General features: G+C 37.7%; 1 protein-coding gene across 1 annotated transcript; it reads left to right on the plus strand.

Annotated features, from left to right (window-relative positions):
- The first annotated feature begins 1688 nt into the window (after positions 1–1688).
- LOC306860280 (microtubule cross-linking factor 2-like) lies at positions 1689–17647 on the plus strand. Its single transcript, XM_079401897.1, has 11 exons — positions 1689–2648; positions 3642–3866; positions 5489–5644; positions 9260–9325; positions 9484–10629; positions 11206–11292; positions 11553–11714; positions 11878–12129; positions 13870–13913; positions 13996–15361; positions 16591–17647. Exons 1-11 carry the CDS (start codon positions 1881–1883, stop codon positions 16723–16725), a joined length of 4407 nt encoding a protein of 1468 aa, XP_079258023.1. The 5' UTR covers positions 1689–1880; the 3' UTR covers positions 16726–17647.
- The last annotated feature ends 1290 nt before the right edge of the window (positions 17648–18937 follow it).

Consider the following 18937-nt stretch of genomic DNA (forward strand, 5'->3'; position numbering starts at 1 on the left):
CTCACTGAAGAACACAAGATCCAGGGGGCGAGGTTGGATCCAGATTCTACTCCTCCCACCTTACATATACCTAAACCTACCCATCTCCACCCCCTGATCCACCCCTAAACCTAAGCGTGAGTTTTGATAAACTGTCTTCCTTTTGAAACCAGTGTATATACCTATTTAGAAAAGAGACTTAACCTACCTATGAATCAAAGAATTTACATTTTATTAGATTTTATGAATGAATAATACAGACAGTTACCGACTTCAGTTATAGGGTAGATTAGGCTAATGTGGGACACTTTTTTACATTTTTAATTGTGCATCATATTTCCATATGAAGCCAAAACAATATAACAAAATGTTATATCATTATGAAATCCCCAAGATGAAATTTTTCAGATATTGTAATTAAAGGGGAAATGGCACATATATTAGTGCTCCTTGTGCCAAATCGTTCAAGAATTTGTGGATTTTCTAATGTGGGACAGCTCTTGCTCAAATCTGGGACACTATGTTTTGGGTTATAAATAGTCAAATTTGTACAAAGTAAACTTTACACTCATGGTTAAATGTGCATGCTTAATTAATTTAGGCCTACAGTGTAGTAACAAAACTAGTAACATATACAGTATGTTCATATATGGAATTTTAAAAACAATTACACAGACATCTTATGTTATTTAAAATAATTTATTTGAGAAATGTCAGATTTCCGGCAGCAACAATAATAATAACCATGTAATAAAGTCAAAACTGTAAAATTTTACTTAATAAAGATAGCAAAATAATTTCATAATTTTTTTAAAATATGAACAATTTGGAACATGGAATGCCTTTAAAACTGTTATTAAACTTCTATAGACATCTAATATTAAACTTCTTTTTTCAAAAGCTTGTGTTAAGCAAATTGTAATGGTAAAAACACTTCATAGCAGAAATAAGCAGTACTCGCCAGTCATAGACACATCATGGTCCAGGATCCCATTGTCCTTTAGTCTCTAAATTTCAAAAAAGCTCAAAAATGAACAAAAACGCATGTATGATATTTAACAAAGGTTACTTCAAATAGAAAATATTCTTAACACATTTGAACAATATTATTGCAAAATTGTATGTATAAATACATCACAAATATAATTTGATAAAAATTTAGAACATAGTTTTATTTATAACAGATTTATATCCTTTACATTAATTTTGTCTAAATCCTATGTCACTGTCATTTCAGTGAACTTTGCAAGAGGTACTTCCTGTTTGATGATTTTCATGGCCACATTTCTGACATAAATTCCAGAAAGTCAAGTGATTTCAACAACTTGACACCCCTGCTTCAATTCAACACCAAGCACGGTCACTTTAATGTTGTAAAAGCAGAGATAAACGCACTGAAGCTTAGGTGTCCCACATTAGTCAGTGTCCCACATACACTATTCCACCCGTGTGCTCATTATAGGCCATCATATGCATGTATAAATAAGAAAAATAGCCGATTACCAAACTAATATTGAAAAAATAAGCATGGGAGAAATTGTTTTGGCCCTATTATAGCTGTTCGTAATAATGCCAGTAAAGCTGAGTTATCTGTGACTCAGAGTGAGAGAGAGAGAGAGAGAGAGAGAGAGAGAGAAAGAGAGAGAGAGAGTAAAGCTGCTGTTTTTGGGGCGGAGATTTCGGAGTTTTTATAGCACATGGCCACACACAGTACAGATATTGACTCAAACACTAAACTAACGGCTTTACCCGAATTTACCTTAACTTTACCTCATCTCACACAAACTCTTGAGAGGATTCTGCTGGAATCATTCATCTCATTGCTGGCTATTAATCGTCTTTGTTTGTAAAAACAATGCAAGGTAAATGAGAGGAAATTATCATCTTTGAACGCCAACACAATGACAAAGACAAAAGTTGAGGCAAATCCTGAGTCTAATGCACGCTCATCCCATCACGGACGGGACGGGCAGGATAAAGCCTGCGGAGACGCGAGCAGCCAGCAGCCGTCAAGACAAATCCACCGGCATCAGACGTCAAAACAACCCCAGGCGAACACTTGGTCTAAAATCATCCCGGCAGCCACACAGAGCAAAACCAATGAGGCTCACTCTAAGAAACCAAAGCGTGGAGCATCTGTCACGCCAAACATCCACACAGGGAAAAAGGAGATGAGACCAGAGTCGAGAAAATGCTCTGATAGCACTCGCAGTAAATCGTGCGGGAGGAGAAAGCTGTCGGATGGCAGCGTCACGTCTGATGACCTGAGTAAGGACTCTGGCTGTGCTACCGGGAAACTGTCTTCCACCGACAGCAGCTCTGAGATCTCGGACGCATCTGAGGAGCATAAGCAGTCCACTGATGCCCAGCGTGGTGAAGTCTGTCACAGAGGTACCGACGAAGAGATGATGGACGATTCAGCTGAGCAGATATTATCAGGACACAGAGAAGAAGATGGTCTGATCAGTGCCACCCTGTCTCCAGGGTTTGGCGTCGTAGAGGGAAGCATCTCTCCTGGAGACCAGAGGTCCTACGTTTCTCTGGACAGTCGCTTGAACTTGAGCGCGTCTGTGGCATTTTCGGATCTGACTGGAGACTTTGCTGATGGGGTGCATGAGGATCTGCTGAGAGAGATTGATGACCTAAGATCAGAAAATGAATATTTAAAGGTGAGGTTTGTTGATTAATTTATTCATTCGTTCATTTATTTGTTTGCTAATTAGTTGCAAATGACAATTTCTTGCATGGTGTAAATTATGCTTGGGAGAGTTCAGGTAAAGTGGGGACACATTTCATATTTGCTCTTTAAATACAACACAATCAAATTTAAGTAATTTATAATTGCCATAAGGATCTTTTGTCATTGTGAAAATGTTTTGTTTTGTCTGACACCATCATAGTGGACATCTCAAATGAGTGCATATGGAAAATCCACCAAAGGAAGATGCTCTTCTAAAACATAAACATTGTAGTTTTTAAAAGATGTCTGAATTCTATTACCAAAACAATGTATTGTTGTATAATTGCATTTAATGATTTGTGAGAATCTGTTTTGAATACCTTCACTTTACCCATGTTAGATAAAGTAGGAGAGTACTAAATGCAACCTGTTTTGATGGATTGTGATTATTAAGCATCTAATATCAAAAATAAATTGCACGTGATATGGATTATACTGTAAGATTTACTCTCTTCTTAGAAGATTATACTTTCGCTAATTGGCTCGTGTCATCCCTCATTGTCTCTGACATGCAATAGAAGGACGGGTTTACAGTGAGAACGAGACAAGCTTTGCTGTGATTAAGTGCAAGGTGTCTCAGTAGAAATCAAGAAGTCAACAGAAGTGCCACCAATGCATTCAAGAAGGGCAGTGCATCATTCTTGGCACACGCCCCTAGTTCTGTGGGTTAACGCGCACAGCATGCTGGCACTCAAGAGGTGAGGCCAGTGCTGTCTTGGATGAGTTGGTTGAAGACTGACATTGATAGCAATATAGGAAACACCCTTTGTACACACAACTGAAGTAGAATGTATTAATTTACCTCATGTTTTCCAATCGAAGACTTCCATTATAGAACAGTTATGGTGGCTGTAATACTGCCACATATGATTAAATTCTATGAAGTTGATGTTAACATACACCATTTTTGACTGCATTTTAGGACGAAATGGAGGAGCTCCGCTCGGAGATGCTGGAGATGAGGGATATGTACATGGAGGAGGATGTTTACCAGCTGCAGGAACTCCGACAGCAGCTGGAACATGCCAACAAGGCCTGTCGCATCCTCCAGTACCGACTTAGGAAAGCAGAGAGACGTAGCCTGCGTGTAGCCCAGACGGGACAGGTGGACGGAGAGCTTATCAGGACACTTGAACATGATATTAGGGTGAGGATGTGCTTACAGTCATAATTTGCTGGTGTTTTCTGTGAGAAAGTCCTTGTATGAGGTCAAAAAAAGCATAAAGAGCAATCACTGACATTCAGGGTGTGATTAAACAGATGTTTCCCTCATGATTTGGGTGCAATTAAGCTACAGTGGTGTGTGTACAGGAAAACCACTGTTAGGGTTTTGGATGCAGTCCATGGCATTCATCGGGACAGGATGTTTATCTAAATTGCTTAACGCTTAGTGCCAATTAAATGCTGAAGAGTAAGTCACTAAATGAGTCAAAACTCTGTTTTTATGAATCAGTATGCACTCAGATGGATTGTGTAATCCTTCCATTGTGGTTTGTGACCCAAATAGTGGTACTAAGGGTTTAGTGAGAGCTGAAATATCATTTTGTTTTATAGTTTGACATGTGAGTGAGTGGTTTTATTTTTGGAAGTGGTCCAACTAGTAAAATGAAGGAGAAAATCCCTCGGTTTTCTGTTTGGCAGACAATTGGTGTAACTCAGTTTGTGGTGGGCCACTCACAGCATAAGCATTTTTTGGTTTGAACTTCCCAGCCAATCAGCGACAGAGCTTTCTGTAGGAACGTTACGAATTAAAAATGAATTTACACAGCAGGGTGACCCATATAAAATGGCTGTTTTCTTTTGAAATCTGCATCCAGACTATGCTAAACTAATTCCTCAGGTTTCTTTCAAACCCATTGTCTCCGCAGAATTAAGAGTGAAAATATATTTTAGATAAACACAATGTGAAATATACTCAAGGTTGAATGAAAGAGTGTGCATTTGCATGTGTGTGGTATATGTGTCAAGGACTATAGCCACAGTCTCCAAGAGGGGAAGTGTCCAAGCACAGCTGCTGGTGTGTGCTGTGGGCATGTCCATGACCAGTCTATTTTAAAGGCATGTGAGAGAAATAGATACCCTCCTTTCATAAACTGGGCCAGTGTGTGTCCATCACTTTTCAGCGTCCTCACTAGCACTCTGTCAAGATATTCAGTCTTCAACAACCCTCACGGGAGTGTCCTGCAATCTGATATCTAACAGCATCCTTTTCAAAGTATGCTGTTCTCCACATTTCCATCATTTACTTTTTTCACAGAGAAATACAAGTTGTTCCAAGGAGTTGTTCTTGGAACTCAGGGCTGATAATAAACGGCCTGCACTATAAAAAAAGAAAAGTCATGCGCTGAATGCTGTGGTATAATCACATGCATTCTAACCGTTTTCCCTTGACATTGCTCGCAATTGTTAGCAACCCCTTGAGCATCAAGAGGATGAGTGCTTTGCAAAGGGTAGCAAAGGAGGGAGATCATAGTCAACCCATATTGAATCCCGAACAATTAAGTAACCACCTTACTTCCTCTTATCCTCAATATCACAAACCACAGCTGAAACATGGTAACTTAATCCTCATTCTGCAATGTTTCATATAAAGTTTCAAATATGTATTTTCTATATATAGAGAGCTTCTTGTTTCTAATAGTGTTCCCCAAGAGAATGAAATGACATGAGATAATTATCATATTAACATTAACATTTTTGTGGATAGTTAGCATGGACACATGGTTTGCAGTGTATTTATTTTACTCTAAATTAATATTATTTTCCCAGGTGGCAAAAAGCGTGTCCCTTCGCCTACACAGCGAACTTGAGGCCATTCAAAAGAAAAATTCACGGCTGGAATGGGAAAATGAGGGTTTACGTGAACAGCTGCAGGATCTGGAGGTGGCAAAGCAGGTCCTGCAGGCTGAGATGGACAAATCACAGGTGGTATGAGCACAAAGCCATTGTACACACTATTGTTCAAAACGTTTATATTTTAAGTCTCATTTGTTCACCAAGGCTGAATTGTCGAAACAGTAATATTGAAATATTATTTCAATAAAAAAAAAAAAAAAAATTATAGATTTTTTTCCTGTCATGACAAAGCTGAATTTTCAGCATCCATTACTCAAGTCTTCAGTGTCACACAATCTTTCAGAAATCATTCTAATATTTTTTATTTTTATTTTTTATCAAAGTCAACAATAGTTGATCTGCTTAATATTTTAGTGTATAACATGATACAATTTTTTCATGATTCTTTGATGAATAGAAAGTTTAAAAGAACAGCATTCATTTGAAATAGAAATATATTTTTTTTACATTATAAATGTCTTTACTATCACTTTTTATCAATTTAATGCATCCTTGCTGAATAAAAGTATTAATTTCAAAAAGAAAAAAACCTGACCCTGAAAAACTGATGTGGACCCTAAACCCTAAACTTTTGAATGGTAGCCTGTATATATAGTGCTGTCAAACGATTAATCGCATCCAAAATAAAAAGGTTTTGTTTAAACTATGTTTATCTATGTGGATATTTATTATGTATATATAATGACACGCACATACAGCATATATTTTATATATATATTTATATTCATATATATTATATCATATACAAATATAATTAATATAGAAACATAACATATTTTTCTTACATATATACATGCTTGTGTGTGTATTTATATATACATAATAAATATATACAGTACACACACATATTATGTGAACAAAAACTTTTATTTTAGATGCGATTAATTGTTTGACATCACTAATATATATACTTTATGCCCTATTTCACCTTAAAGCAGTACTTGTTTGTTGCTTTGACTTCTTAGTTTCATGATGCTGTTAGGATTACAATCTGACCTTTACCCCAACTGTATGTAGTGGGTGTAACTGACAGCTGACTGCTTGGGTAGGGCATAGAATGATCTAAGGGTCTGAATTCAAACCGCAGCTGTCATTTCCACTTGTAGATGCAGTGAGGGGGAGAATAGAGAAAAATGGGGCAATTGAAAGGTTGAAGAGCATGAGAAAGAAACCACTTAGAAATATACCTGAAAGGGTGATCCTTGTCCAACTCTGGCTGCAAGCCATAATGCTTAAATGTGGGTTTTATGATGTTCAAAGACCACATACATGCTAAAAAAAACTAACAAGAAGGCATATTTTTTGCTTTCACTTTCTCACAAAAATAAAAAATATAGGCCACCACCATTATACCAACATAATGCACCAAACAAGTCAAATTTTATTGGCAATGAAGGCCTGTAGGTCTTTAATAACGGCACGCATTCAGTTTAATCCAGGATTCAGTGCTTAGAAGTGGATCCCAGCAGCTCAGCTCAGACAGCTGCTACTCATTCCTGATCCTCACCAGCAGAACAAATCAGCTACAACCAGATTATCAAGGCCTTATGTGAGCCTGACACTACCTGAAACATGATAATCTACATACAAACACCTTTTACTCATCCATTAGAGGCAAAAAAAAAATTTAGTCTTGATCCACAAGTTAAATTACTAATTTATCATCTCTAAACATCAAGCTATAATACAACCCGAATTCCGGAAATGTTGGGACGTTTTTTTAAATTTGAAAAAAATGAAAACTAAAAGACTTTCAAATCACATGAGCCAATATTTTATTCACTATAGAACATAGAGAACATAACAAATGTTTAAACTGAGAAATTTTACACTTTTATGCACTAAATGAGCTCATTTCAAATTTGATGTCTGCTACAGATCTCAAAAAAGTTGGCATTGGGGCAACAAAAGGCTCAAATGCATGAAATTTGGAAAATATTCAGCTGGGAGAACATCTAGCAACTAATTAAGTTAATTGACATCAGGTCTGTAACATGATTAGCTATAAAAGGGATGTCTTAGAAAGGCAGAGTCTGTCAGAAGTAGGCTCTCCAATCTGTGAAAGAGTGTGTAAAAAGATTGTGGAATACTTAAAAAAAAAAAAAAATCCTCAAGGTCAAATTGCAAAGGCTTTGCAAATCTCATCATCTACAGTGCATAACTTCATCGAAATTTTCAGAGAAACTGGAGAAATCTCTGTGAGTAAGGGACAAGGCCGAAGACCTTTGTTGGATGCCCGTGGTCTTCGGGCCCTCAGACGACACTGCATCACTCATCGGCATGATTCTGTCATTGACATTACTAAATGGGCCCAGGAATACTTCCAGAAACCACTGTCGGTAAAAACATTCGTGCCATCAGCAGATGCCAACTAAAGCTCTATCATGCAAAAAGCAAGCCATATGTGAACATGGTACAGAAGCGCCGTCGTGTCCTGTGGGCCAAGGCTCATTTAAAATGGACTGTTTCAAAGTGTAAAAGTGTTCTATGGTCAGACGAGTCCAAATTTAACATTCTTGTTGGAAATCACAGACGCTGTGTCCTCCGGGCTAAAGAGGAGGGAGACCTTCCAGCGTGTTATCAGCATTCAGTTGATGGTATGGGGGTGCATAAGTGCATACGGTATGAGCAGCTTGCATGTTTTGGAAGGCACTGTGAATGCTGAAAGGTATATAAAGGTTTTAGAGCAACATATGATCCCCTCCAGATGACGTCTATTTCAGGGAAGGCCTTGTGTATTTCAGCAGGACAATGAAAAACCACATACTGCAGCTATTACAACAGCATGGCTTCATAGTAGAAGAGTCCGGGTGCTGAATTGGCCTGCCTGCAGTACAGATCTTTCACCTATAGAGAACATTTAGCGCATCATTAAACGAAAAATATGTCAAAGACGACCACAAACTCTTCAGCAGCTGGAAACCTATATCAGGCAAGAATGGGACCAAATTCCAACACCAAACCTCCAGAAACTCATAACCTCAATGCCCAGACGTCTTCAAACTGTTTTGAAAAGAAGAGGAGATGCTTCACCATGGTAAACATGCCCCGTCCCAAATATTTTGAGACCTGTAGCAGGCATCAAATTTGAAATGAGCTCATTTTGTGCAAAGATTTTTACAATTTCTCAGTTTAAACATTTGTTATGTTCTCTTTGTTCTAATGTGAATAAAATATTATTTTAGTTTTCATTTTATTCAAATTTAAAAAAACGGCTTGGATTGACTCGATGAGGTTATTTTAAACATTTAAAGAAGATAATTTGAAGTCTACATGCTCCTCCTCTGCTCTTTGTACTTTTAAGGGTTTGAGCCTCCTAGACAAAGCAGCAGACAGATAGACTGACTCTAGCCAGCATTCTTGGCATACTTGGAGCAGTATGGATGTTTGGTGTAGTAATGGAGTTGGGGTCCTTGCCATCTCACTACACGAACATGATTGAGTGTGTTTATTAGGTGCATGCTTTCCTTACAGTCACACATTTCATTGGGTATTGGAATGCAGTGGACAGTGGTATGATGGAAAATAACAACTATGATTAATATAACTCAAATGAACATTTATGCCCATAGGAGGACATCATCTTAGGGGACAAATTGCATCAACCCACCTATACATAGAAAGATGTGTTATATAAGCTGCTGAAATGTCTTTAGACTAATTATGGATTTGGTGCATCCACAGAATTCTCTAAAGAGACGAAGTTTGAGATCAACATCCAGCAAGAGTGAAAAGAAGTTCTCTCCACAGGTGAGTTGGAAGTTACATTAGTCTTAATGATTGATTTGTGAAGGTTAGTACTGCTTTGTTGCAGGTCTGGGTAGAGGGCCAACATTAGTAATCAGAGTTCCTCTGTTTGTTTTAATAAATGTTTTTGATATATGCCAAACATTTTGACAAACCTACAGGATGACAGTGCTGATTTGAAATGCCAGCTCCACTTTGCCAAAGAAGAGTCTGCGCTCATGTGCAAGAAACTAACAAAGATGGCCCTGGAGAGTGAGGCGATGCGGGAGGAGCTCGCCAAATACCATCTGCTTTATGGTGAGGTGAATGAAACCCAGGCTGCAGCGGGTGCCACTAACTCCACCCACACCCGAGAAGCAGAGGTCAAAGTTCACTTGCGGCTTGTGGAGGAAGAAGCCACGCTGCTGAGTCGTCGAATAGTGGAGCTAGAGGTGGAGAACCGTGGGTTGCGAGCAGAGATGAGTGAACTGCGAGAACAAGGAGGAGGAAGCCTGGAAGAAGAGGAGACGATGAAGGGGGCCAGTGAAGGGTTAGCAGTGCCTCTCCAAACTGGGGAACAGGGGGAGATGCTTAGAAGTGGATGTCTGGATGGGAAAGAGAACGCAGATGCAACAGCTACCCACAATAATGTGCAGGAGAACCAGATGCATGTAGAGGAGGATCATGTGGAGAATTCTTCTATCAGCCACATGCACAGAGAAGGGCCAATTGGTGGGGAACAGGAGCTTTCTGCAGAAACTAAAGAGGAAGACGGACAAGCTCAGTGTAAGTCAGACTGCACATTTGGTGTGAAAGATCTAGAGAGTCTTCTTGCCATCCATGACCAGGCGCTGCTTGTCAGATCGACTATTCAATTCCTAACAACCCCAGCAAAAAATGGCCTCTCACCTACATGTACCCATAACACTTCAGCTGGTGCTCCCTACTTAGGCAAAACTGCAGTAGATCCTCTGTGCAAAACACATCAGTGGCTTTTGGACCCCATGTTGAGTCCCTTGACCAATGGATTAGAGGTGTTACAAGCCCAACTGCATGCTCTTGTGGAAAAGTTGGAGGTGCTGTCAAACTCTAATTCAGAGTGCCCTGGGCCTGTTACAGAGAAGAATATGTTACATTTTGGCGAAGATTTAAGTGAAATGAAAGAGGACACGAAGAATCAAACAAGTCTAGAACTTCCATGTGAAGGAAATGTTGGAAATCAGTGTAACCAGGACAGCTTAGTGCTGCTCACTCTGCAGCTCCAATGGTTCATCCAGCAATGGAGGCAGGGAGAGAGACCCACCGCTGATGGAAAGAGTCTGTTTGAGGTAACTTGGGCAATGACATTTGCTACTGCGGTCACACATCTTTATAGATGAAGATGGTTGAAATTTTCTTTATAATGTTTCTTACTTGCAGATGAAAAAAAACTCACTTTTCATTTATTTAATTTGCCCTCTAATGATACAGTATGTATACATGCATTCCCATCAAATCTTTCCCATCTCATCATGTATTGTGTTAATAATGTTCTGTGGTGGAAAATACATGTTTACCATTTAATGTGTCCTAAATAGTCAGTTACATAATATTTTTCACTCCCTTTGCATAATTTGAACTAATATACATTTATAGAGAGATAATCTAAAAAAAAATAGAGTAAGACTGAAAATGATGCACAATAAAATATTCTGTATTTATATAATTCTTAAATCCTTTTTCTGTAATTCTATAATTTTTCATATATTTCACTTAATTTAAAAAATGCTTTATTGGTGCCAAAATTCTTCAGTGTGACATATTTTGTTAAAATAATAATACAAATAATTTCACACAATAAATGTTAAAATGGTGTAAAGTTTATTTCACTCAGAAACAACCAGTTTTATGTCTTTTCATTTCAGATGTATTGTCAAAATGATTTTCATCTGCTTAAGGACATAGAGTCAAAAGCATGCAAGTATAATCTTCAACAGAAGTGCAACAGTCAGGTATGAAAAAGAATGAGGATTACTGAGTTAAAAATAATAGTGTTTCAACATGACTACCAAAAGCATTTCATTCTGCAATAAATTCAGCCTGAAAGAACGTCATACAAAAATGTGCCTTTTTCATAATATACTACAGCTGATGCCTGCTCTTTGAGCATAGTTGCCCAATAGCATTGTTCCTTGACCTGTTGCTCATTTCCAGTTAGTCTGGTTGTGTTCCTGTTGCCCAGTGTTCATTCACCAATGTATGTTCCTCTCAGGTGAGCAGTGTCCTGCTGTCAGACCTCAGGACAGCACTGTCGGATCTGTTCTCTGAACTTTGGGAGCAGCACAGAGCAGCCCAGTTTGTCATCCGGCAGTTTGCAAACGCCAAGGCAGCGTGGGCCGTGGAGTGTGCAGAGCTCAAGAGCCTCATAAGCAGAGTGAGAACTAGAAGATCAGTTTAAATTCCCTTCAGAGAGTATCAATGAACCTGTTGTCTGCTTCTCATGTCGTCTCCTCTTCTTTCTTCATTCTTGTGTCTGTAGGGACTTAGGGAGGAAATTGAAGCAGAAATGTCATCAAGCTGTTTGTGTTTGTTTATAGCTGGATGGTTCAGCTGGGAAGGCAGGAGTAAAGGGTCCATCAGACCTGTGTGCGGCTTTGCAGAAGGACCACATTGAGAAGCTTCAGCACCTGTTAGCAGAGTCCTACACTGCAGTGATGGACCTGACAAGACAGCTGAAGATCCGTGAAAGCAGCTGTAGCTCGGAGCAGCAGGAACTGCTAGAACACCTGAACCATGTGCGTCTAGAGTGCAAAGGGTTGAAGACAGCTAAGCAAAATAGAAAAATGCAGGTCAGAGCAAACATTAGTGTAATACACTGAAACAATAATTTACATATTCAGTGTATTGTGGAACTTTTACTTGATTTCAACTGTCAAAGGTCAACTATCAAAACAGGTCTTACTAGACACTTTTTTGGGGGGGGGTTTATCCAACTTAATTTTAAATTTTGTATATGCAGAAATTAACATGTTATGTAGAAATTAGTTCATGATATCTAATGTATTAACTAGTGTTTGAATGGGACCGTAGGTGTTATTTTTTTAATTCTGTTAATATTTATAAATTTGTTTTGGCATTTTTTGTGTGACCGCTCAAAAGTTTGTTGTCAGTAATTAAAACAAAAAAAAAGAAATTAACACTTTTATTCAACATGCATTAAACTGATTAAAAATTAAAGAATTTCAAATAGATTTTCCACAAAAAAAAAAAAAAAAAAATGAAGCAACCATTTTCAACTATGATAATAAAAAAAATTTAAATCAGCATATCAGAATGATTGCTGAAGGATTATGTGACACTGAAGACTGGAGTAATGGCTGCTGAAAATTCAGCTTTTGCATCACAGGAATATATATATATATATATATATATATATATATATATATATATATATATATTTTATTTATTTATTTTTAAGAAATATTCAATTAGAATTTTTTTTTATTGAAAATAATCAAATAAATACAGCCTTGGTGAACACAAGAGACATCTTTCAAAAACATTCAAATATCTCACAGACTCCACACTTTTTTAGTTCAGTTTTGTAGAACAGTAGTTCATTCTCTCTGCTATCTGAAGTCTAAACTATCATTAATGAAATACATTTTTTACAGTCCTACTACAGCAACAGAGGTCAGAGATGTGTGTGTGTGTGTGTGTGTGTGTGTGTGTGTGTGTGTGTGTGTGTGTGTGTGTGTGTGTGTGTGTGTGTGTGAAAAGGCATGGCAACTGAATTTAGGCTAATCCCCTTTTGGGACTGTAGGACAGCAGGCAGAGTGCAGACATCAGCTTCAATCACAACTTCTGACTCAGAAAAGGGCTTAGCCAAACCACAGTGACCACAGAGAGACTTATCAAGGCTCAGCTGAAGTTCAAATAAGGAGTTTACTTTCCTTTACAGTAAACGAAGGGAAAAATTGTGCAGGGTTAAGGGAAAGGAGGCGAGAGAGAAATGAGGAAGCATTATACAAAGGTACAAATGCATAATGGATCTTTAAGTTGTATTGTTGTCCTCTGGGTTTACAGCGGTTTCATTCTTTCCTTTAAACAAAAAGTCCTATTTATTATCATTGATGCTAATAATAAATGTGGAATGCAGACAGTGACAGTTTGATGGGGTTGAGTAAAGCCTGGATTGGAGTGCAAAGGAATTTTGCCAATATTTTTTTTCCTGATCCAAGGGTTTTCATGGCGTTTTCTTTTTTGTAATCCCTAACTATCTCTCTGACACACTTTCTAAATAAGACAGGCTTTTTCATTTGTTGCAGTTTATCTTAAATTGCTCATCCCTAAGCAATATGGGAAGGATTCCCTGTCTTAAAACGATTCAGTCTTTTTCTGCTGAAAGGTTATATTGCAATGCATTGTATACAATATTTCTTGTGTCACTTATTTTTGTTTCATTTTAATGTAAAGGTGTTTTTGAAGTATTTTTTGTTATTTAATATATGATATTTAATACATAATAAAATTACACAACTGAACTAATTATGCATGCACAAATAATAATCCTTCTGATGCATTTTCAGTCCCCCAGATACAAGATGTTGACCAAAGATGGAAAAATGGAGAGGTCAGCTTGATTTGTTTGTTTGCACCATAGTTTGAACTCCAATTATCTGATTGAATTCCTTAACAGTTTGCTTTTCCAACAGGATGCCTCTCAAAACTAGCATGGCAAAACCCAACAAGAACTGGAAGTACCTCAGTCGAGAAGCTGCCGTTCTGGACAGAGAAGACCCCTGCAAGACTTGGGACTCTCCTATTATGCCTCCCAGTTTCTCTGGTCTGAACCTAAACCAGGAGCTGACCCAGAGAAGCCACACTGCTCCAGAGAGAACCAGCATTCGTATTTATTACAGCCCACCATCAGCAAAAAGGATCCAAATGAGCTCTCTGATAGCAGCAGAGGAGGAAGAGCTTGAGGAGAGCCAGGAACCACATTTCAATGCCTGTGGCCTTGTTAACCAAGACTGGGTCGCTGCGTATGAAAACTGGCTGGGTAGCCTGCCGTTTGACTGCCAAAGTTTGATGGAGAGAGAGTCGATCGCTGTCATCAGTTCTACATCCTCTTCTGGTCTTCAGACCTCCAGTATGGCGTCCCCTTCATGCTTGGCTTTTAATAACTTGGACGTCTCAGCCAACCTGAGTGATGACATGAAGGAAATTACAGTCAGTGTGCTGCAAACCTCCCAATCCAGCCCTCTGGAGAGGAAAAGAGCAAAGGATTTTGGGAGCAGTATGGTGAGTGTTGTGAGTATAGGAACGCAAACTCAATCCCAACCAAAAGTCACCACAGTTGGGCTACAAACCGATGGTCCTCGATGTCTTTATGCTGCAAAGCACTGGTCTCCCCGAGTGACCTCATTTGTATCTTCAAGAACCCCGCAGACGTCGGTGTCACTGGAAAGGGTCCCTGGTCCAGCAGATCGATTTCAACCACAGACCACCTCGCCGAAAATTCAACGCAGACACTCTGCATCCTCTCCATTTTCCTCTAAGTCTTCCTCTTCCACATCCCCCTCATCCTCTTCCTCTTTCACCACATCCTCTTTGCCTTCCTCCTCATCTCTGAGCGCCTCCTCCAGGCTGGATTATGGAGCAAAAGATCGTGGTTTGTGGGCTCAGCCGCAGCGTGCTTTGACACCTAGCAGGCCGAGTTCAGTATCGGTGCAGGGCAGTGATAAACATGGCGGCCGTAAAAATGTAGGCGTTCACAAGTACGGTCTGGTCCATGAGTTTCTGCGCAATGTGTGTGGTCGAGGAGAGAAGACCAACACGGAGATGGAGAAAGCGCCAGCAGCTCGTAGGGATCACATCGGTCTGGTGGGTTCAAAGAAATCCGAGCACCCCCCGTCTCGTATACCAGCGGTGTCACTGGTCAGAAATGACAGCATCACCAAGATCGTGAACCGCAGATTTATGAAACAAAGCCAAAAAGAGGAGACGGTGTGTCAGAGCCAGACCCAAACTCAGCGCCAAATCGACAGGGGTTCAGTCAGCAAGAACAAGGGCTTGGAGGTTAGTAGCAAAGTTTAACCCATTCAATAACAATGACAAAAAACAAAATTGAAGGTGATGAGGGAGTAATATTTCAGTGAGACTAAAATGGTTGCAAAAAAATAAAGTGCGACAGTAATTTGAAATCTACTCACTCTGGAAACACTCTGTGTGTCCATATGTGATTTTGTCAGGAACAAATGATTCTTATGACTTTTTAGCGACTCGGTCAAAAGGATTCACGAAATGGCCTCAGACTTGTTACTCACTTGTTAGTCACTGTATGAATCAGACTTGCTCGGAGCTGTTATTGAGATCACAACTGACTTCCTCAATAAAAGTTATGTCTTGGTATTTTATGTATAGATTAGCGAGTCAATCTGTTTACTGACTGGCTGTCCATATGACAATGTGTACACTGTAAAAAATTATTGTGATTTTAACGGTCAAAACCTGTTAAATGGTTAACGGTTGGTTCCTGTCAAATTTACAGGGAAAAACCATAAACTGACGTTCCCAGAATTCCCTGCGTTGCATTTCAAATTTTGTTTAAATTTGATATTTTTTCTTTGAAATAACTGTTTCTTCTTTGTTTTTTTCTTATCAGTTATGTTTATTAGGGTTGTATGTTACATCTAATCTTGTTAAATTAATGTTTCTTGCATATTTCAGTTTAATGAGTCTCACTATGATGGTGTTTAGTGCTTGTGTGAATGACACTGAGCACCTTCTTTATATATTATTATTTAAAAGCTGCTTGTGATGGGCTTTGGTTCATCATGTGACTTTCTCATCACCATTTGTATTTGGTGGTGTTCAGTGTATTACAAAACAGATTTCAGTACTTCGATAGGTTGGTATATTAACATTATATCAGATAATGAAATTATGGTATTTAATTATAAATTTAAGTTAAAACTGTAAAACCTAAAATGTTGTTACCGTATATTTTACAGTAGAATTCCGGCAACCACAGCTGCCAGTTTTTTTACCGTAAATTTTACGGATTTTTTTTTTACAGTGTATTTTAAAGATACATATTACATATTTTATTTTATTTTATTTTCAACTATAGCAGAAATTTTCTTTTCAAACAAACACATACAGTACAATCAGGAGGATCACTGAACTCATTTTTATTAAATACAACTAGAAAATCTATTAATATTTTGCAGAGTCTTTGTCTTAATGTCACATGATTTGTTATAATGCTTAGCACATCTCCTTACTCTTTCCCGTCTCTTTGCCAGGATGGAGCCTGTGACTGCAGCTCACGCTCTTTGACATCCTGCTTTGCTCGACCCTCACAAAAAAACCTCCGGCACGTTCACAGTCAAAACAAGCCCCGTCCCCCATCCCGTGGTAAAGGCGATTCTCTTGCTTAATGGGACTGACACCATGAAACTTCTGGGATCTACAGGCCTGCATGGATAGATTTCTTCAGAATTAGAATGCCCGTCATTCATAAATTTCTACATATTCCCCACACCTTTTGTGTTTGGCTAAATTGATTATGCTTTCAGTTCCATTTTAGCATGTTAAAATCCATTCCACAAACTTTCCCTCAAAATCTGCGTAAAAAACATGAAAAAGGTTTGCAGATGCCTTCTGGGCCTGGGGTTAGGGAAATGTCTCCAGCATAAGTTACTGGCTTTAATATTGGCTCAAGTTTGAAATTTAATAGAGAAACAAAATAGGGCTTGTACAGAATTAATCATGTTGTTATTGTGCTGAAGTTCCCAATTCCAGCAAGATCCAGTTTTTACTTTCTAGATCCTTGATGAACTTTACTTTGTTACATTTTTAATAAATATTATAATGCAACATATCTTAAAACAATGTATGATTTTATTATTCTTTTTTCTTATAATATTTTATGCATAATAGAATGTGTGTAGAAACATTGTTTAAATGTTTTTAGATGCCTTATGAATGTGACCTGTTTCTCATAGCCGTCTTAAATGTAACATGACCTGTGTTTAATATCCGCAAACAACAGATTTGGGGGCCAAGCACCTTAATCAGAGATTAGGTTTGAGAATTGAAGCTATTTGAAATGTGACGCTTTTTATGGCATGTTAATAAATGCAGATCCATGTCATTGTATTAGCCCCCTATTACTGTAATTTGAAGATATGTCATCCTAATAATGATATTTCAGGTTTCACTCTTGAGCTGCCTGTAGCCACAAAGAGAAAGAAAAAAATGTAAGGAAAATGTATTTAGTAGTTTTAAATTTGCATTACTTTTAATTCCATGAAACAATATATAGAGGTATGCAATTAAACAAACACCCTGATTTGTCAGAAGAAATTGTCAGTTTTTCTCTGCTTCTATAGTTAACTCAGTTTTATTTTAGGGGAAGTCTTTGTGATAGCTGCTTATTCACATTTTCTTGAGACTCAAATGCACACAATCACTCTTAAATGTTCTGAAGTAGGCATTTCTTGTATAACTGTGTATGTAGTTTATTTAGTTTTAATCGACAGCGACCCCTAGTGGGTAGACAGTGACAACAGCATGAGCGAGCCATGTGTCCATATTTAATTTTTATAGATTACATTTAATATAAAACAATTTATGAAATAGCTATTTTATCCATACCTTTAACGTATATGCCTATAGAAAAAAATTAAATTAACTTCCAATGAGAAATAAAAAGTGAGACATCTAACTCAATTCCCAGCTGTAAAATCATAGTTTTTGTAACACTGTGCATATTTAGTCTATATGGTGGAACATTTGTTAATGTTTTATGTAGACTAGTCCACGGATCCCCCGTGGCTGGGTGGTCTGTAGAACAGTTTAAAGGAAAACAATATAAAAATGTTTGTGTAAAAATAAATACATAAATAATCAATCAGCACAGCACTATAATGAGTAGAAAAACTAAAATATTTCTAAAAATAGCCTATAGGCTATATATTTAGAAAATCTATTTTACAATGTAATTTGGGGGCTTTATTCAAGAAAATATTGATTTTTTTTTTCAACCGCTTACATTTTCAAAACTTTGCCTCTTTTTTTCAAAACTTTACACACAAATCCAAGAATTGCACACACAAAATGATTCACATCTCTTGCAAAATGAAGCACTGTATTCAAAATATCACAACCACATCTCAAAAGCAAACATTTGTCTTACAAAAATATCATATCACGATTAACAATTTTATCACGATTCTTTGTCATGTTGGTTCTACTATTTTGTAAGTTGTCTGAGCAGTACAGCCAAACTAATTTCCCTATTATAAAGACAAAGCCTTTCAAGGTAACAAAAATATTTTTCAAAGAATGGCGGATATTTAGGCCAAAGAGGGCAGAGATAAAAATCTTTGTCATTATTTTATTTTTGTTATTAAAAAATGAGAACAATGATACACATTACAAATACACATAATATACAAATAAAACTGTGTTTTATTTTCAGGTACAATAGGTGTATTTAGCAGGAGCATTCAAGAAATTGAAAGAACAAATATAAAAATAAAACGCTGTAGACTGATTCCTATTAAAGCAACTGTATTAACGTTTTTCAGTTAAGAGTAGTGAGTGATTTTTCTTTTTGTGTTTTGGTGTTTTATTAACATTAAAGGC

Source organism: Barbus barbus, assembly GCF_936440315.1.
Source record: "Barbus barbus genome assembly, chromosome: 41".
Classification (NCBI taxonomy): domain Eukaryota; kingdom Metazoa; phylum Chordata; class Actinopteri; order Cypriniformes; family Cyprinidae; genus Barbus; species Barbus barbus.

What these genes read in the sequence shown, in the direction of transcription:
- LOC306860280 (XM_079401897.1), top strand. Translation starts at nt 1,881, where the DNA reads ATGACAAAGACAAAAGTTGAGGCAAATCCTGAGTCTAATGCACGCTCA. An exon ending in AACAGAAGTGCAACAGTCAG is followed by an intron (nt 11,293 to 11,552) that starts GTATGAAAAAGA and finishes TGTTCCTCTCAG; the next exon opens with GTGAGCAGTGTCCTGCTGTC. An exon ending in TCAAGAGCCTCATAAGCAGA is followed by an intron (nt 11,715 to 11,877) that starts GTGAGAACTAGA and finishes GTTTGTTTATAG; the next exon opens with CTGGATGGTTCAGCTGGGAA.